The 20,889-nt window shown below is 42.7% G+C and overlaps 1 protein-coding gene across 3 annotated transcripts in view; it reads right to left on the bottom strand.

Annotated features, from left to right (window-relative positions):
• Positions 1–474: 474 nt before the first annotated feature.
• The window catches only part of dpp10 (dipeptidyl-peptidase 10 (non-functional)), a 269,654-nt gene continuing 249,239 nt past the window's right edge, over positions 475–20,889 (bottom strand). For all 3 annotated transcript variants that reach the window (XM_085383846.1, XM_085383847.1, XM_085383848.1), the window contains 9 exons: positions 11,392–11,490; positions 11,115–11,184; positions 9,770–9,964; positions 7,498–7,552; positions 7,187–7,286; positions 5,398–5,456; positions 4,647–4,719; positions 4,269–4,342; positions 475–2,146 (listed from right to left, as the gene is read on the bottom strand). In XM_085383846.1, the coding sequence (XP_085239972.1) occupies positions 2,009–2,146; positions 4,269–4,342; positions 4,647–4,719; positions 5,398–5,456; positions 7,187–7,286; positions 7,498–7,552; positions 9,770–9,964; positions 11,115–11,184; positions 11,392–11,490 (863 nt within the window). In that variant the 3' untranslated portion in view covers positions 475–2,008. The remainder of the gene's footprint in view (positions 2,147–4,268; positions 4,343–4,646; positions 4,720–5,397; positions 5,457–7,186; positions 7,287–7,497; positions 7,553–9,769; positions 9,965–11,114; positions 11,185–11,391; positions 11,491–20,889) is intronic.

Below are 20,889 nucleotides of genomic sequence, written 5' to 3'. Positions count from 1 at the left end.
CAAGAAAGAAAAACAAAGTCTCCATTGGGAGCGTCATCTTCAGGAGATGACTAACAGGACTTTCAGAGAAGAGAAATATTTGTTTGTCGTTAAACACCTACTGATCACTGTTGGTGTTAAAATAGACCTTTTCACAACATCTTCCATCTGGCTAGGTTGCCATGTTGATGCATTCCTCCTTAAAAAACGACCAATAATGTTTGTTTTGAGCTCTGAACCACCATAGCTGTTACACATTTTGCTGGCTACTACAAATTTAAGAATTAACATCTGCTTGGTCATTCAGGCTTGTAAGTGCAGGCAGTGATTAATGCACACAGACATGCAGTGTTGATGCAAGTATGTTTGACTTTAAATAAGAAGATCTTGCCTGCTAAATCATTAATGCAGGTAGCCCATGGCCATGACAGATGACTGGGTCTCTTTAATGTGACTGCCAAGGTAACAAACAAATGAAACTTTAGATTGAATTGCTCAGTCCTGCAAACAAATGCAGCCGATTTGGTTCTCTGTTATTTGTGTTCAATCCACCAGAATAACTCAAAGGTTTTTTTTTTGTTTAGTTTTTTTTTTTACATTTTTTTTTTTTTTTACATTTTTTATTATTATTATTATTTATTTATAATCATCACTAGAGGACAATCACAATAACCCCAAAACCTCAACCCTCAACCCTTCCCTTTTAAAACAGCAAAAAGAACGAGAACAAGCATTACAAAATCCATCCTAAGAAGAAAATCAACAGCTTGAAAGAAAACAGAAAAGAAATGAAAGTACAAGACGTCCAGGTCAAATCAATCCATCCCCATAGACTAAACTTTCTATGAGATCTGACATCTTAAAAATATATTTATGTACACACTCTGCTGTATTGTACTGTACAAAATGTGGCAACACTTGACACATTCCCTGTAGACATGCAAACACCTTACTGACACTGTAAAATTCCCCATCTTAGTTCTTTTTTTGAATGTCTTTTAGTGTCCAAAAATACATGAAATGGTTCTTTACTCTGGTGGAGATGCATTGGAAAATGATCTCACACCTTTTTAAACTTGTGCAATTTGATTTAAGGGTTCAAATCACATATTAAGATGGAGAGCTTTTTCAGTGTGGCCTGAAACTGAAATTACTATATGGCCTATAAACCTGTTATCTTCATCCCAAACTTAAGAGTTTCTAAACTGACTGCAACACCGTGTCTCGAGGACCTGAGTTGACATAGGTTAACATGACACTGCTAATGGATGACTACCACTGCCAGCAAGTAATATTACAGTATGTTGAACCTCATAAGGCATTGTACATGTCTACACAAGACTGCTGTACAATAAAGTGTGACCTCTAAACACTGTTTCCATTCAGGGTGGGCGATGGCAGAGGGTTTCAGCAGGAAATTGCACTTATTCAGGATCTGCTCAGGTTGTAGTGAACTTGCGTGACTAAACATTTTTGCAGATGACTGGAGCATTTCCTTGTGCAACGATACAACAACCAAAAGAGAAGTGAGATCAAAGGTGTATATCGGTGTTCTTGTCTTCCAAAGTGTCGCAGTACCACAAAGGAGACTGACATGGCAAGAATGAGTGAAGCTGAAAGGCGAAGGGGGGAAAAAGAACCATGCACTTGGTTAAGTGTGAATGACTGCAGCTCGGAGAACCTGCAGCAGATCTTCAGTGTGCTTTGCCGAGAAACTGAGCGTCCCAAAACTGAAATGACTCTATGCTAGACGACAGTTCGCGCCTCAAGTCCCGGCAATGCGAGTGTCACTTGTTGTGTCCTTTAGCTATCTTTTTCATCACATTTACACATACACAGACACACACACAGGAGTGCTCATACACACACACATACGCACGCACACACACATACACACTTTGGGAGCATCAGCAGCTCTACCCCAGTGTCCTTTTCTGGCTAAACACTTGGTCCAAACACGAAAGGCCTTGACGGATTTCAGCAAAATTCTTCAAGCTCTGCCAAAGGTCTGACTCCCAAAGACACATTCCTACTCCTCTTCTTCCTCCTCTTCATCGGGTAGTGGTAGCAACTCCTCCTTCAGACACTCCCTGTAGAAACTGGTCAGTGTGGTGTAGAGGTGCTGACGACTCTGCTGAGACAGGAAGTGTCCCTCATCTGGGTAGATCTGGTGGGTAAAAGACATGGAAAACAGCTTTCAGGGTACTTTGATTGCACACAACCATCTCAGGTTTGTGGAGTCTTTTTTGTGTCTTTTAGCTTATTGTTTTTGTTCACTCTCATTCCTCTCATGTTCTTTGCTTCTATTAGTGGGACTAAACTAAAAAGCTTTGAAAACACAGTACAGACTAGTTCCTTTGCACCAAACAGAAGTAAGACAAAGTTATTGACTTTCTAGTTAATATATAGGGGTATTTAGCAGCTAAAAGGGCAGCTGTTTTGTGGAGGAAAAATGAAAACAGTGCTAAAAGAGAAAAATAACATTCGACATAATCTGCACTTCGATTCACTGGGTGGCCAGAAACACAACTTGCTCTTGCTCAAAGTGTACTGTTACTCAAACATTTCATTTCATTGACTTGTGCAGTGATATATAATCATTGTCTATTCCATTAGAATCCCACAGCTGCGTCTTCTGCTGTATAGCCTGGCTTCTGGGCAGAGTGAGGTGGGATTACCTCCTATTTTGCATCACATTTAAACAAAGTGCCAAAATTAATAGCAGAGTAGAGTTAATTTCATAAAGTGGAATACTTTAACCCCTCCCAATCAAAGCCTAAAACTATGCAGCAACTGAGAGAAAAAGTAAAAAAACAACACAAAACACAAAGGTCTGAATTAAATTATGGTCATCTACCTTCCACTTTACCAACCTCCGTATGGACTCTTGTAAGACAACTATTGTCTCTCAGCATTCAGTATTGCTGTGGTGCACTGGCGGCACGGACATCTTGCCGTCAGTGCACCACAGCCACTGGTGTTTCTGCAACACCATTAGCATCTAAAAGAATGGGATCAGAGCACGTTGAAAAAATCCTTGACGTAATCTTGCAACTTAGGAGATTTCTAGTAATGCAGTGGTTAAAACATACACCATGTAACTTCAATTCTCTCAGTCTGAACCCTTGTCATATTTTGTTTCTTTCACACACATGCGTTCTTGTCAAGAAGCATCATAAAATGCCAATTTGTTAGTGCCTCATCAGTGAAAACAAGGTTGCTTTTAATGCTGTACCTCTAATGCAGCACCAACTGCAATATAGGCAGCTGAGAGATAACGGTCACATTTTAGAGACCTACCAAGGCCACATTAGGAGGCTTAATAAGCCTCCTAATGTGGTTTCTTAGCCACAAGGTTCATCTCCTGTTTGGAATCTGCACTTGAAACTTACAACCCAATCTTACTAACCCACCACCAAAGGGAAGCTTTTGCATAACTGAGACATGTCAGTGACTTTCAAAGAACAACACACGTTTGTCACAGTTTCCTGGGAATCAGAACAAGCTGGACGTGCATTTAGAAAAGACAACAGCTTGGACTGTATCTCTGTAAGTTATCTTTACTGCTTATTTTAAAGAAAACCTTACATAATGAGCAGGTGCTATATTTAGGATGCACAACTTTGCTATATGAGCTCCACCACACGTTATTCTAGTCAAGCGACAACTATAAGATGCTCTGCCTAACACTAATCATGCCAGAGCTATGAGATCAACATGCTCCTGTTATGCTTTCTTTTTTAACACAACCTAAACAGGACATTTCGTTAAAATTCATAGTTCATAATTCATTGAACAAAGACACCATTTTTGCAGTTGTGCTTTGGTACACTACCACAGGGGATTTTAAATGAAGTAATCAAGATGCGATCAAAGTGTAGATTTTCTACTTTATTTATTTGCATCAACTTGCATTTTTATAGCTTATATGTGATACCCAAAGAAATGTCAGTGTGAGGGAGGCTATGCAAAATATATATTTAGAGCAGATAGGATCAAAGTAAAAAAGAAATGAAAATTTACTCGTAATTGTCTTAATTAATTAAAAAAAAAATTTAATAAGGACGCTTCCGTGAATATTAAATGGTTAAAATCAAGGTATGGCCAAAGAATACTGAAAATATTCTGTAAAAAAAAACCAACCTAATATGGAAAGTCTTTTATTTAAAAAATGTATTTATTTTATTTTGACACTGTATAACAGTTGAGCCATTTATCATTGCCATAGGTCATTGTTTTCTACCAAATGCACTCTAAAAACCTAGTGATGACATCTCTGGGTTACACACCTGCATTGAGTAGTTTGCTCCAACTTTCACAAGGTTCTTGACGAGCTCAGCAGTGTGCTGGAAGTGGATATTGGCTGGGAGTAAAAAGAGAAAAATGTCAGCAAGATTCAGCCTGAATCCTAACTGGGGAAAAAAACAGACAATCAGATTCTGGGAGAATGGAAATGCCTCAACAAATCCGACATGCATGGTTAATCAGGGAATGTTTTCCTCTGGAAATCCCAGCATCAATTTAGATAACCCACTTTTCCATTTATCTTTTGATTAAAAAGCATTTGCCTCATTACCTTCCAGGATTGCATGCCTCTTTGTGCTCAGCAGTGATGCACCACAGATAGCGTATTTTCATTTTTATCTACGATTTATTTTGCTTCTTACCATCTGCTGTGCCATGCACCAGCATCAGTGTCTGTTCCCTAAGAGCTTGAACATTCTGCAGCACACTGGAAAACTGCGAGAAAGAGTGGGGAGATAATTAATTGATAGATATGCTAACTGGCATTGAGAAATGAAAATAAAAAAAGATGCAGAATGTGATCAAATGAATGGCACTGTACTAAATTACATTCTACATACAGACACACACCGACAGAGTCATTCAAATTAATTCGAGATCTTTAAGTGATAAGGCATCTCCCACAGATATTATTTTCTGTTCTTGAAATATCACAGATTGCATAAATTATGAGGAAAATGTAAGGTGTGGTACAGCAGAAGCCATGAAATACTTGTCAGGGTCAGATTTGTTGTTTGTGCTTGTGCAAAAAAGTGTTTTGTTCTTCTTCACTGCCTCCTTCCTATCACACTGGGAGGAAAGTACATCTGATAGCTGAACATCAAGAGGCCTGAGAGCGACAGTCTCGCTGCGGCTGAAACCCCCCCCCCCCCCCCAAACTTCGGCATGTGATCTGACACACCGGAGTTCAGAGTAACCAAAGACAGATGAGTGACAAAATCCTACAGAGCATTAAAAAAGAAAAAAAGAAAAAGTAAAGCAAAGCATCGCTGCCTCTGACTTTGATAGCAGCTGCTTTCAGTAACTGCAGGAGCTTAACTGTAGGTGTGTCATTGATGTTAACGTTTTCAAAGATCAACAGGAAACATGCTCGTGGAAGCAGTAAACACGCACCTGATATCTGCTGTCATCCCGTAATGGCATGCCGAGGTATCGTTCAGAGAACGCTGACGCTGTGCAAATGAGAAGTGAGACAATCTTAACAGTGCCACTAGCACACAGTGCTTCAGCTGCAGCTAAGTACCTGCACAAAGTGGAGATCCTGGTATTCAGGGTCCAAATTAAATACTTTTAGTAAAAAGGAAAGCAGCTTGTGGTGGTGAAAAAGTCATCTGTGTCATCTCAGTGTTGCAGAGGACAATGTTTACAGTGGTCAGATTCATCTCACACTCAGATTTCAGAAATAAACAGGTCATTTTTAGTGAGAGGCTAAAGGAGAAGAATAAAGTTTACATTTATTCAGTTTATTAATAAATGATCTAGGTTTACTTTGTCACTTTACTGTGTACTTTAATTGGTTGAATTGCCCGTTAATCATCAGATGTTGCAGACATGAGCTATGTCTTTTTCATTTGCTTCTGACAGTTAGAAATACAGATTAATTTTTGGCTGTCATTGACATATTGAGCACTGCTCAATATGGAGAATTAAGTTTTGCTTTTGGGTGTAGACATGAGTCTAAATTGTTACACATGAGATGCATAATTCATGTTTGGGAAAATATACTGAGGTTTTAATGAATAAAGATGATGATGCAATATGGTGATGATAAATCAGGACCAACCGTTTCATGATTGTCTAAAAATGCTCTATTCTGGTAAACTCATAGGAGCTGTTAAAGTTGGGAGCTCACACAGTGCAAATGACAACAAGGGGAGTACAATCACAAAGCACGGAAATAAGAAAAAGCAGGAGACAAGACACAGGTGAAAACAATCAGGGAATTAGAGGGAAGACAGAGACAAAATATTACTGCATCTCTACTTTCCTTGCCATTTTTCCTTGGCCTTCATGAGAAACACTTAATGAGACCAAAGAGGAGTGATAAAGTGATAAAGACTAAGAGAAAGAGAAACTCATTGTGGAGAGAGTCCAACCACACTAGGGATAAATCTGTTCTTCATGAAAGACAACACCTGGACAGCAAGCACTTCATGACAGCATTTTAATGTTCTAACCTTGGGGTTCAATGATTAAAAATTCAAAATACATATCAGTAGGTTAGGGTATGAAACGGACAATATGCTCCACCACTTTTCCAACTATGCTGATCTTTTAAGGAATGGTTGGATATTGCATCGCTATAAATTGTAGGATGATATTATCTCCTCTCCTCTTGCTTAGTATCTGAAGAATTCAAACAGTTGTTATGAGTGCCAGAATGAAACCTTCCTAACCAAAGCAGACTATTCAAATGTACCCATGAAGCTAGGACTTATTTGACATGCAAGGAAGAACAATTCCCAAAGCGAAACAAGAAGCAGAAACAAGGAAGACGAGGGAGCTAACCCAGAGGGAAAACATGGGAAAACAACAACAATGAAACACTGGGGACACTAAAAAGTATAAAGATAAAAAGAATATCACTTAAAAAAACAAAAATGCAGAACCAGAACATGTTCAATAGTACTGTGTTACAGTATAGAGAAATAAAGTATATTCTGTGCACATTAGTAACTAGAATATTCAAGCCAAATAAAACTGGTGTGGTACATAATGCTGCCTATATATATTATATATTTATTGTTGTGGACCAACACAATGGTCTGAAATTCCACAATGTATGAAATCCACAGGAAAGTCCACCACAGCAGTTTTACTGATCTTTACTTACATTTGCTTTGCAGCTTGTAAAATGTATCTTTAATGTGAATTAACCTCTTTTGAGAGATGTTTTACTCACCATAGAGTTTCCAGTCGGTCACTGGTGACATTGCACACGCACATTTAAACAGGCTGTCAGTAGACTTCAGCATCATTAATGTTATGTAGGCTCCATATCCCTAAGTGAGCAAACACAAACATTTATTCATCTCTAATTGCTCAAATCCATCGAGTGTAAAAATGAACTTGGAATCAATCTCTGGAGTCACTCAGTAGAAATTTTACTAAGTAGCTTCTTGGCACTTAATAATTTCAGCAATGGAAGTAAGAATAGAATTTAGATGGTCGCAAATTAAAAGTAGAAAAATGGAGGAAAAAAAGGAGGCTCACCTTTCCAAACACTGCTATCCTTGTCCGGTCAATGTATGGAAACTTCATCATGTAACTGGAAAAACACACACATGCTATATGACCTACAGAACTTCTTAAATGTGGTTGCATGGGAGGAACCAAGAACTGGATATCAATAAATATAAAAAAAAAAAAACACTTGAAAAATCGCAGAAACTTCAGTGAGTTCTAATGATTTTATTCTTGGATACATCTCCTGCCTTCATAAACATGCATGAGACGATATGACTGCACCATCAATTTGAGCACAAGAGTAAAGTAAATGATTTTAAATCCCGAGAGTCCTCCTCCTGCCTAAAGAAGGTTAAAAAAAAAATCAACTGTATATGTGTAAAGTCTGATATGAAACTGATATTAAAACAGAATCAAAAATCCAAAAATCACAAATCACCCCTGACCCTCACTCCACTCACTCCACTATGTCATCTGCAAGGATCATAGTCGACCTGTACAACATCACTGCGCAAACAAGAAGCAGCTCAGAGCTAATATCTGATACAATCCCACCCTGTAACTTTTACACACCTCACCATTGTCTCATTGTCCTCATACATGTCTTTCACCACCTCTTCCACTCCTGTGTTCCTCATACAACACTTCCTCTCTTGCAACCCTCTCATATGCTTTCTCTAGACCCAAAGACATTGCAGCTCCTTTTGACCTTCTTTATAATTCTCGATCAACAAACTCACAGGAAAGATCACATCGCAAGACCCAAATCAAAAAGCATCATAACGTTACATGTTGAGTCTGGCTAAATGCAAAAATGCTAATGGTGACCCTGCCCCGACTCCTAAGAGACTAGAGTCCATCCTCAGTGTGCACCATATTCTTGCTGTGCCTGACTCTCCCTGTTTTGACTATAAAATGCAAATTAAGCAGAGTGTCTATAAACTTCAAAGAGTTCTGTGGGACAAAGAGGCTGACAGGATTTTATTTTTTTAATTAGCATGAACGAGCAGAGAATTTATAGTCCACTGATCACTTATTGCAACTTACTGTACAAACAGTAGCAACAACAACTACTGCCTTACTACTGCCTTGCCCACCAGCAAAGTGCTTTGTTTGTGTACAACATGTGAATTTGACGATTAAATAATAAAAAAAAAACTATAACCTGTTTTATTTATTCATTTTAACATTGATCAATTCCTGTAAGATGACACTGAGAAAGTTTGATAGTCATCACTTGGACAAAAGGTTCCAAAGTGTCTGTTCATAGAGGGGAATAAGCTTTTGTTTTGGACGTATCGTGGGGTTCTCTCCTGGAAGAGTGACAATCTTGCTCCACTTGGTGGGAGCAATTTCCGGTGTAGCACAAACAAGCAGTGGAAAAAACATGGAGTTTACTGAGTAAATATGATTTTTATTGGGAAAAATCAAAAAAAGTTAGTTGATCCTGTTATGCTCACCATTTTATCAAAATTGTATTTGAAACTGTTTCACTGTTCATGAATGAAAACAACCTTTGGGGTTTTTTAACTAATGAAATGGACCATGAAAAACTTTGAGAACCACTGGCTTAAATTAATTGTAATAATTGTATTATACAAATATTAGAGTAACGATCAACATATGATTTTGACACTTGCTTTTTAAGTTACTTATAATTACTTTGGCGTTATAAATATGCATAGTAAAGTATTCTTTATCCATCATTAAATATGTCTGAAGGGTTACAAACTGAATATATATCTATATATATTTTTTTAGTCAGGGGAGTTGTGACAGTTTTTGCATAGATTTTTTGATCATCCATTAAGATAAACATTCTGAATTTGTTGTTATTTAGGTATTTTTTGGAAATAACAGCAAAGGAAATCAGTATCTTACAGTATTTAACAAAGGTATGTATTGTCTGCTGTTAAATCCATGTGCTGTCTGAACTGGCAGCTCCTAAACCAAATAATGAAACATCCAGAACCTCTTATGATTTCATCTGAAACTGTTTACACTATGGTTTCCAATTTAAGTCTAGTCTATATTATGTCAAAAGGAATTTATCTGGAACTTTTATTCTTTAAAGGATTTCTTCCTTTATTCTTGACTTGATAACCATTTTCAAGACTTTAATTAGACACAGTAGTGCAGAAATATTCAGATCAAATAAAAAGAGGATGGCATTCTGCTTTAAATTCCAAACTGAGTTACAAAGCTCTTGTTCAGGGGATTTGCACATATTTAGAATTTTTTATCTCAAAGTACAAGAATAAAAAGTAAAAAGTAAAATAAAATGGATGTGATAACATACTCCACTGCTGCAATCTGGTCCTGAACATCAACAGTTCCCAGTCTCTGGTGAACTTCGTGCAGTATCCTTTGACCCTGGAAGCCGCCGCCCCGGCCGTCCAGACGGGCCACGATGATGTTGTCAGAGCTGACGAGGACCGAGTCCCAGCTGAGGGAGAAACGGTCACTCACAGCCTGACCTCCAGGGGCGCCGTCACTGAACAGAGAACAAACATAATCAGGCACTTTCAGGCAGCATGAAGCCGCATTGGTCATATAACCTCTGTAACTGGAAGAAATTCCTTTTTGAGCTGATACAACTTCCACAGTAAAAGAGGTCTAAAAATGAAAGAAAAAATTATGAAAGACAAATTTCAAAATTTTCACTCTCTGCTTGTTACCTTGGCTGTCAACATGTAGCTAAGCAATGTAGGGAAGAAATGAGAAAACAAGTAAAAAAAACACTGTGTGTGTGTGCAATGACATCATAGTGTTATAGTGGTTGGTGGTAAGATAGCGCCACATTAATCAAGTGCAGATTAATTGCAATCACCCTAACCATCCTAGGGCTGGTCAGTTTTCTGGAAGAAACCCTGCTTTTCCAATTAGGTTGTCATCCTGAAGCCTGTGACAAACAACAAACGCACAGCTTGCACCACAAACATCCTTCATCTTGTTCCACTGCTCCTCGGTGGGCAGCAACCTTCAGGGAGTCATTAGAACTCTTTGGACTGAAAGTACCTAATAACAGGCTTACGGTATTTATCAAAATACTATTAAGGAATTTGTTCAAGTTTAGCATTTTTGCTCATTTGTTTTACTTTCAAAAGTTACCTCAGAAGTTGGTCTAATCTACTTTGAGTTAAGACAAGTACTTCTAAGACTTCTAAGCTGATTCTTTCTAAAGACTGAAATAGCTTTTTTCATAATGCAACATGTGACCCAGTGCAAAGGTATGGTACATTGACTTATTTTTAGCTGTTTAACAGTTAACAATAATGTTTATTTTCCTTCATCTGGACCTTAGTGCAACCTTTCAGTTTTATTATATACATTTTATATGACAGAAAATAAGGAAAATAGGTTCTCTTTACAATCACTCTGGCATAGAACACTTCATCCTGTCAGTGATTATTTTTGCTTTTATTGGTTCATTATTCAAATGGATATGAAAAAGACTGAATCACAGGTTGCCACAAAGGTACGCTGTGATTGACTTAACATGACCCCGGTTACTTTACATGCAAATTACGGTCAGGAGTGTGATTACAACTGGAAACGAATGCATTAAATATTCATACATTTTCTGTTCTCTCTTACTTGACCAAGGACTGTGAGATATAGTAGAAAGCACATGTGATACATACACGACCAACAGAAGTCCATAGTGGCGGGAATCAGAGAAGTCTGGTGGGTACGAGATCTTCAAAGGTAAATCTGTAACAAGAAATGAGAGAAAAGTCGATGTATTGCAGTTCACCAGTGAGTTACACTAACACCACAGAAACCTACACTTCAGTTCAGTTCATTTTTATTTCAAACATATACATTCACCAACATTTCATAAAATCTTTCCATGCAGTTGTTTGAAAAGGAGTAGGCAGAAGTATATACTTATTTAGCCCTACCCCCTCACTTCCTCACCAAAATGTTCCATTGGAACAGTTCTGAAGTCTGTCAGCTGGATCCTTTTGTACTTCAAGGCTGCCTTCAGCAAAGAGTTGTTCTCAAGGATGTAGTAATCTGTAAAGATGAGGGCAATGTGTTTAAAAGATGAAAGAGTGCAAAAATTGTTGTCAATAATCTGAATGCAAATGACCTGTACGGAATTGTCTTTTGAGGCTGTGATGTAATGAGATGAGATGGAAAGTGTATGTCAGACAAATAAGATCTGATTCTAGGGGATTGTTTCTGAAATAGTCTTATTTTGTGGCAAATTCATAGAGAGAGCTGAATAACTACAATAATGTAGCCAATATTAAACTTGGATGAGCACAGAAAAATAAATTCAAAAAGTTCAATTTCTGAAAGGCATTCTACACACAGCAGCTTCTGGCCTCAAAAACAGGAGTCCCACTATTTTCTCCACATGTAATGAACAGTGACTCTCTGATTTGGCCATTTTTCCATTCAAGCCATCTGAACAGCAGCTAAATGAAATGGAATTCATCCAGCATTTCTAATAGAAAACCCAAAATCAATAGACGTCTCATTATGAAACCGCCAGAGGCCTTGAGTTCCCAGCTGTGGATGGAGGCACTGTCCTAATAACCCTGTGCAAATTGCTTTTTCTGCAGCACAGCTGTTAACTTTTTCTTTTCTTTTTTTTTTTTTTTTTTTTGTTGTTGTTGTTTTTTTTTTTTCCTTGGGAGACAACACATACATGTGGATAACGAGAAAAAGAGTGTGTGTGTCCATTTTCATGCCAAAAATAGAAGAAAGAAATCTGGATTTGTTGACTGTGTGGTCAATGGAAGAGCCTACAACCTGGAAAAATTGGTGGTGGGTGACTGAGTGCAGTAAATTGTTTTTTGCTGTCGGAGACTGATTGCAAGTAGTTGTGACGACCAACTTATCAACCAGACTTTGGGCACGCGGCACCCTCAACCCCTACTCTTTGACAATGAGCAGAGTGGTTTCCAGTGTTTCAGGCTTTTAGTCACATTTGTATACATAGATCAGTACACAGTGAAAGCATCTCTCCCAGTCTTTTCTCAGCAGTGTACACACATTGAGAGCAACATTCATGCTTCTTCATTTTTTTGTACCTCCTTCAATAGGTGCAGTTATATAACTCATGTGTATCAAAATGTACCTTCCACAAAGCTACAACTTCCCAGACAAGGAAACTGCAAGTTGATTGCACATGTTCGCAATCACTTTGTTTGCATCGTAGTCTCCAACCACTATTTTCCCGAGTGTGACTGTCGTGTGAGCTCTGCTGGCTCTGACGTACGACCAGATTCAAGAGGAAATACTTGTCAGCTTGTATTTAGGTCTTATACCAACTACATTTCCTTGGCCTAATGCCCACCCAGCCACTTACAAAATCGACTGTCAGGCAAGGATAGGAATCTGACGCTGCATGTGAGGATATTTACAGAAACTCTTTACTATTTGCTTTTATTTCCAGAAAAGATGGGATTGTTTTAGGTAAAAGAGAGACTCTGTTACAGTTTTTTTTTTTACAGTTTTAAATGCTTGAAAAGATGTTTAGTTCCCTCTATTTCTGCATTTAGGTGTGGCTTTAATGAGTAAATGTCTTGAACTGTACCGATGTAAATCAGGACATGTGGGTTGCTGACCCCTCTCCAGAAATCATACCTTTTACTAAATGGGACTCATTCTATTTTAGGATTTTCCCTACTTTAAACAGATAAGGGTTAGTAATATTTGAATCTCACGGTACACCTGGTTAGAAGTAGTTTGCCTGCCTTAATTTTTTGTGGCACAGATTCAACAAGGTGCTGGAGACATTCCTCAACAATTCTGGTCCATATTGACATGATGGCATCACACAGTTGCTGCATATTTGTCAGCTGCACATCCATGATGGGAATCTTCCAATCCAACACATCCCACATTCCACGCATGCTGTATTGGTTTGAGATCGGGTGACTATTGAGGCCACTTGAGTACAAGGAATGCATTGTCATGTTCAAGAAACCAGTTTCAGATCATCTGAGCTTTGAGACGTGTTGTGTTATCCTGCTGGAAGCAGTCATCACAATATGGGTGCACTGAACCCATGTGAAATGTAGCCTCAGTTTCTTGTTCTTTGCTGATGGGAGTGGCATGTGGTGTGGTCTTCTGCTATTGTAGTCCATCTACTTCAAGGTTCAAAATGCTTTTCTGCATACTTCAGTTGTAAAAAGTAGTTATTTGAGTTACTGTTGCCTTCCTGGGGCTTTTTTTTTTCACCTCTGACATCAACAAGGCTTTATGATCCAGAGAACTGATGCTCACTGGATATTTTCTCTTTTTCTGATAATTTTCTATACAATCAGCAGTTTCTGAAATACTCAGACCAACCCGTCTGGCACCAATATTGTCACTTTCAAAATTACTGATTGTTATGACCCAGGGTCATTATTTGTGGTACGGGGTTGTTATTGTTTGTATTTGTATTCAGCGATGCTTGTTTCCAGGTGGAGGCCGCCCATTGGTGGAGGAAGGAAAGAGGCCAGCTACAAAAGGGGTTGGACTGGGCCGGTGAGGAGACTTTTCCTGGTTCCCCGTGAGCTGTGTGGCTGGGGACCGTCGTGGCGTGTGACTGCACGGGGCTGCAATATTAATGTTGAAAAAGGGTTGTACCTGGGCTTGGTAGCTGTAGGGGTGGGAAGCCGTTTTCTTTTATTCCCCTCTTTTTTCCTGTTTCGGGTAGGGAGACAGGTTAGAGAATTGTATTTTGTTTTGGAATCGTGGGAGGTAAGTTAGCTCTGTTTTTCTTTCTAGTGTGTTTTGTTTGTTGTTTTGGCATCGCCCACCCTGAAGCTCGCTACCTGTTCAGTGAATAAATTAACCAAACTCGTCATTCTGCCGTGGTGTGTTTTTTTTTGTTTGTCGTTATTATGTATCGGGTTTATTTTTTGTTGTGTTGCACCCCGGCTTCGGGCCGGTGTGTAACATAAATGGGGGCTCGTCCGTTTGAGGGATTTCGGGTTCGTTTGTGTGTCGTGGGGCTCGTGTGGGTGTGTGGGGTTGTTTTTTGTGTGTTTGGGGGTTGTTGGTGTGGGTGGCCGCGGATGGAGTTCGATGTGGACAAGTTTGCCGAGGCGCCTTCCTTGCAGCAGTTGGGTCGGTGTCGGAGGGAGGATTTGTTGCTTATTGCGGGCCGTTTTGATGTGCGAGCGCCGGCGGGGGTAAAGAAGGACGATTTGCGGCAGCTTGTCGCGGTGGCTTTGAGCGAGCGGGGTTTATTGTCGGGCGTGCCACTTGTTGGTGGAACGGGCGGGGCGGTTGTGGAGCCGTTGGCTCCGGTGTCTGTTCCTCCTGTGGCCACCCCCTCTGTGGCTCCTCCGGCTCCGGTGGTGGGGTCGTCGGCGGAGGAGCTCCAGTTGTTGCTCCGCATTAAGGAGGTGGAGTTGAGTAGTCACCGGTTGGAGGTAGAAGCGATGCATCTGAGGGTGAGGGCGTTGGAGTTGGAGCGTGGACCTCCGCCGCGTGCCCCTGACTCTACGCCGCGTGCCCCTGTCTCTACGCCGCCCACGTCTGCGCCCTCTGTGCTCCCTGCGCCGCCGGCGCCTGGTCCCGCCCCGGCTCTCCGTCAGGATTTTGATATTGGGAGGCACATTAAATTGGTGCCGCCCTTTTGTGAATCGGAGGTGGAATCGTTTTTTTCTGCTTTTGAGCGTGTGGCTACCGCGTTACAGTGGCCGGAGGAGGTCTGGGTTTTACTGTTGCAGTGTCGGCTGGTGGGTAGGGCTCAGGAGGTGTGGGCTAGCCTGTCGGCATCTGAGAGCTTGGATTATGGTGTGGTTAAGGCTGCTGTATTGCGTGCTTTTGAGTTGGTGCCTGAAGCGTACCGTCAGAAGTTTCGGCAGTGTGTGAGGGGGGGGGATCAGACTTATGTGGAGTTTGCGCGCGAGAAGGGTTTGCTCTTTGATCGGTGGTGCCAGGCTAGTGAGGTTAAGGAGTTTGCACAGCTGAGGGAGTTAGTGTTATTGGAGGATTTCAAAGGGTGTTTGCCAGAGCGGGTGGTTGTTTATTTGAACGAGCAGAAGGTCGTTTCCCTCACGAAAGCGGCGGTTCTGGCAGATGAGTTTGCTTTGACGCATAAGAGGGGTTTTTCCCCTCCGTTACGTCGGGGTTCTAGAGTTTTGCCGGAGGTGGGGGGGGGGCGTTCTCCCCCGCTCTCGCGGCGTAGCCCTACGGTGGCCGCTGGGGACCGCCGATGTTTTGTTTGTCATGAGCTCGGTCATCTCGTTGCTTCTTGTCCCGTGCTGAGGGCGAGGGAGGGGGCGCGGGCCAACATTTCGGGGGGGGCCGTGCAGTGTTGCTCCGCGGTAACCCGCCCTAGCTTAATGCCGATTGGCGTCGTTCCGCGGGGGATAGATGAGGTGTTTCGACCGTTTATTTCGTCGGGGTTTTTATCGTTGTCTGGTGATGCGGGGGACCGGGTTCCGATCACCATCTTGAGGGATACCGGGGCGAAGCATTCGGTGGCGCGGCGTGGAGTCGTGCCTTTCTCTCAGCAGTCGTATTGTGGTTCTGACTTACTGGTGTGGGGTATACAGATGAGTATTCTACGCATGCCTCTCCATACGGTTACTTTGACCTCGTCTTTTGTATCGGGCGCTGTGCGGGTGGGGGTTCGAGATCAGCTGCCGATTGAAGGTATTGATCTTATTTTGGGGAATGACTTGGCCGGGGGAAAAGTGTTTCCGGCTACTCCGGAAGTTATTGAGTGTCCTACCTCGGATCGGTTATGCCACTTTCCGTCGGAGCTGGGTGACTCCACGGTTTTTCCGGCATGTGTGGTTACTCGTGCTCAAGCTCGTCGCTTGGGTGGGGAGGTGGACATATCCGGAATGTTTCCGGACGGCTCTGAGCCGCATGATAGTTCTGTTCCGGGGGTGGATGGTGGGACGGCGAAGGTTTTTAGTGTGGTGTCGGAGGATTTGCGCCTGGCGGTAAACAGGGAGCAGCTCATTGCGGCCCAACAGGCTGATGATACGTTGTCTGCCTGTCGAGCTGCTGCCTTGCAGCCAGGGGCGGTGCCTGGTGCTGCTTCTTATGAGGTTGATCGCGGGGTTCTGTTACGCAATTGGGCTCCGGTGGGTGGGTTGGGGGGTGAGGTGGTCACTCAGGTGGTGGTGCCGACGGAGTACCGACCCCAGGTTTTGAGTCTGGCCCATGAGCATCATCTGTCAGGCCACTTGGGGATTAAAAAAACTTATGACCGAGTGCTTCGTTACTTTTTTTGGCCGGGGCTTAAGTCTGATGTGGCGTGCTATTGTCGGTCCTGTCATGTGTGCCAGGTGTCGGGTAAGCCCAATCAGGTCATTCCACCCGCCCCGTTACATCCAATTCCTGCAATAGGGGAGCCCTTCGAGCATGTTATTGTGGACTGTGTAGGGCCTTTACCGAAAACTAAGGCGGGTTACCAGTACGTACTCACCATAATGTGTGCGGCCACACGGTTTCCAGAAGCTATTCCCCTGCGATCGCTTAGGGCTAAGGCCGTGGTGAAAGCCTTAGTACAGTTCTTTTCTATATTTGGGTTACCGAAGTACATTCAGACCGATCAGGGCTCTAATTTTCTGTCGGGGGTTTTTGCTCAGGTGATGACTGAGTTGTCGGTTAAGCACCAGGTGTCTAGTGCTTATCACCCAGAAACACAGGGGGCTTTGGAGCGATTCCATCAGACCTTGAAGGCCATGTTACGGAAGTACTGTTTTGAAACTGAGTCCGAATGGGATGTGGGCCTGCCGTTATTGCTATTTGCCATTCGAGAGACCACACAAGAGTCCCTGGGTTTTAGCCCGGCGGCGTTGGTTTTTGGGCATACGGTGCGTGGACCCCTACGTCTGCTCCAAGAGGGGTGGCTCGCGCAGCCCGACCAGCCGCGGCCCGTGCACAACGTGCTTGACTATGTAAGTTCGTTTAGGGAGAGGCTGCACGCTGCATGTGAGTTGGCGCGCAGGTCGCTTTCCGGTGCTCAGGAGAAGATGAAAGAGAGGTATGATAGGAAGACCCTCAAGCGCACCTTTTTGCCTGGTGAGCGTGTTTTAGTTCTCTTACCCATTGTGGGTTCATGTTTCCAAGCTCGTTTTAGTGGTCCGTATGAGATCGAGCGCCAAGTTAGTGACACGGATTACCTGATTAAAACCCCGGATAGGCGGAAGAAGTCCCGGGTTTGTCATGTTAATATGCTCAAGAAATATGTGGACCGGAACCAGAGCCAGACTAACTCTGTTTCCCCTGTGGTGACGGTGGGTTCACCCTCCTACCAACCGGAGGTGGATGGGTTGCGTGAACCCCAGGGACCCAGCTCAGGGGCCCGCTTGGAGAATTCAAAGATCTTGGAGGACCTTGAGGCTCATTTGCTTTATTTGGGTGAGCCCCACAGGCAGGATATTTACAATCTGATCTGTGGTCATATTGTGCTCTTTAGTGACAAGCCGACTCAGACCACTATGCTTGAGCATGATATAGATGTTGGCGAACACCGGCCCATTAAGCAGCATGCCTATCGGGTCAATCCCGGAAAGCGGGCAATCATGAGAAAGGAGGTGGAATACCTGTTGGAGAATGGTTTTGCGGTGCCCAGCTTCAGTCCATGGAGCTCTACTACCCTCTTGGTGCCTAAATCTGATCAAACCCCACGTTTTTGTAATGATTACCGTAAAGTAAATGCCATCACCAAGCCAGACTCCTTTCCGCTCCCCCGTATGGATGACTGTGTTGATAGGGTGGGCTCAGCCAGATTTGTCACCAAGCTAGATCTTTTGAAAGGTTATTGGCAGGTGCCCCTGTCGCAACGGGCGGCGGAGATTTCAGCTTTCGTGACACCAGACCATTTCCTGCAATACACGGTGATGCCGTTTGGGTTGAGAAATGCTCCCGCCACGTTTCAAAGGCTGATGAACATGGTGCTACTGGGTGTTCAGGGATGCGAGGTCTACTTAGATGATATTGTGGTTTACTCGCTGACCTGGCTAGAGCACATGGAGACGCTACGGGAGGTTCTTGTCCGATTGAAGGGTGCCTGTTTGACAGTCAATTTGGCCAAATGTGAGTTTGGCAAAGCTGTGGTTACCTACCTAGGGAAGCAGGTGGGACAGGGGCAGGTACGCCCTCTCATGGCCAAAGTCCAGGCCGTCTTGGATTTCCCTGTACCAACTACGCGGCGTCAGCTTCGCCGTTTTTTGGGAATGTGTGGCTACTATCGAGGGTTCTGCAAAAATTTCGCCACCGTGGTTATTCCTCTGACAGCCCTGACAAGTCCGTCGTGCCTGTTTTTGTGGAACTCTGATTGTCAGGATGCCTTTGACTCAGCTAAAGCCCTGTTGTGCAGTGCCCCAGTGTTAGGTGCCCCTGACTTCACTCGGGTGTTTAAGTTAGAGGTGGATGCCAGTGCGCATGGTGCGGGTGCTGTACTCCTGCAGGAGGATGACCAGGGTATTGATCACCCCGTGTGTTACTTCTCAAGAAAATTCAATAAACATCAGGTGAACTATAGTACCATCGAGAAGGAAGCTTTAGCGTTACTCTTAGCCCTCCAACATTTTGAGGTGTATGTCAGTTCCAGCCCCGCTCCAACTGCTGTGTATACGGACCACAACCCCTTGGTTTTCCTCTCTCGCATGAGGAATAACAATCAGCGTCTCATGCGTTGGTCTTTGCTGCTGCAGGACTTTAATATTGACATCCATCATCTTAGAGGGGCTGATAATATTGTGGCTGATGCCCTATCCCGGGTGGAGACCTAGGTCTAGCATCTCTCTAATGAGATGCTTGATTTTAGGTGGGGGGGTGTTATGACCCAGGGTCATTATTTGTGGTACGGGGTTGTTATTGTTTGTATTTGTATTCAGCGATGCTTGTTTCCAGGTGGAGGCCGCCCATTGGTGGAGGAAGGAAAGAGGCCAGCTACAAAAGGGGTTGGACTGGGCCGGTGAGGAGACTTTTCCTGGTTCCCCGTGAGCTGTGTGGCTGGGGACCGTCGTGGCGTGTGACTGCACGGGGCTGCAATATTAATGTTGAAAAAGGGTTGTACCTGGGCTTGGTAGCTGTAGGGGTGGGAAGCCGTTTTCTTTTATTCCCCTCTTTTTTCCTGTTTCGGGTAGGGAGACAGGTTAGAGAATTGTATTTTGTTTTGGAATCGTGGGAGGTAAGTTAGCTCTGTTTTTCTTTCTAGTGTGTTTTGTTTGTTGTTTTGGCATCGCCCACCCTGAAGCTCGCTACCTGTTCAGTGAATAAATTAACCAAACTCGTCATTCTGCCGTGGTGTGTTTTTTTTTGTTTGTCGTTATTATGTATCGGGTTTATTTTTTGTTGTGTTGCACCCCGGCTTCGGGCCGGTGTGTAACACTGATGTAATTTTTCTTCTCCATTCTGATGCTAAGAATCAGCAGGACATCCATGTCTACATGCCAGAGTTGCTGTTGGGTCTGCGCTTCCACAGGCCCCGCTGGTTTAGAGACTTATTCCCATTAACGAAGCAAGATGAACAGTAATCGAACAATTTTACTTGCTAGCAAGGGACGCTGGTCGGAACCAGGCTCTTGGAGCTGAACGCTCCTCACCTGTTTCCTAGCTAACTTTAAATAAACAGCCTTCCTTGCAGCCTTTTATTGACTACAGTTACAGTTTACATAGGCACCACCCATTGTAACACCCCCTGTGGTGTGTCGTGCCCTTGTATATGTGTGTATGCATGTGTGTGTGTGTGTGTGTGTGTGTGTGTAGGTGCCCGTGAGTGTTTGTGTTTGTGGGTGCATTTGTGTGACCTCCTGCTCACCAAAGGGTCATAAAGGCAGGAAGTTTACTTAACAAGAAAACAGAACCTTCACCTAGGATGTGCCTATAATAAAACACTACAGCCTCCCCCACCATTCAACAGGCTGGGGAGGGAGTCAGAAACAAAGGAATGTCTTTGATCACATAGTTTGCACCAAGACTTACAAATTTAAGTAACACAATGACAACATTTAACAATTTGACTCTAACAGTTGCTTTCATGTGATTGGCAGATGTCAACATTTGCATTGATAAGTGGCTGAATATGTATACCTAAAAAGTGCATATTCATAAATTACTTGAATACTTATAAATTTGCCTTATTAAGTCTACTAAGCCGAGCTTCTAAGCTCTCTGAACTTCTCTAACTTGCTTGCTTCAGCCTGGAAAATTCATCTTGGTCATGAAGTTCCAGAAATGTTGTCATTAGCATAGAGGCTACTTGTTGTGACTGTCAGTTCCATTCATAAAAATTGGGAAAGAAAAACAGAAGAGTTTCTTTGCTCTGTGAGAAATTTCCTTTTTATCAGTGAAATCTATATTTGTTACAAATTCTCCGAAACACAGCGACCAGTGACTCTTTGGCAGTCACCCAAAGGGGAAGACAGTAACAGAGATTTTGGCTGAAAATAACTGTGGTGAACAGGAACATCGGGTAAGTCTTATGAGATTTGACTT

Source organism: Rhamphochromis longiceps, linkage group LG16 (genome assembly GCF_057381845.1).
Source record: "Rhamphochromis longiceps isolate RC_006_pf linkage group LG16, R_longiceps_female_GT1.1, whole genome shotgun sequence".
NCBI classification, from domain to species: Eukaryota; Metazoa; Chordata; class Actinopteri; order Cichliformes; family Cichlidae; genus Rhamphochromis; species Rhamphochromis longiceps.
This window is presented reverse-complemented; position numbering and strand designations above follow the sequence as displayed.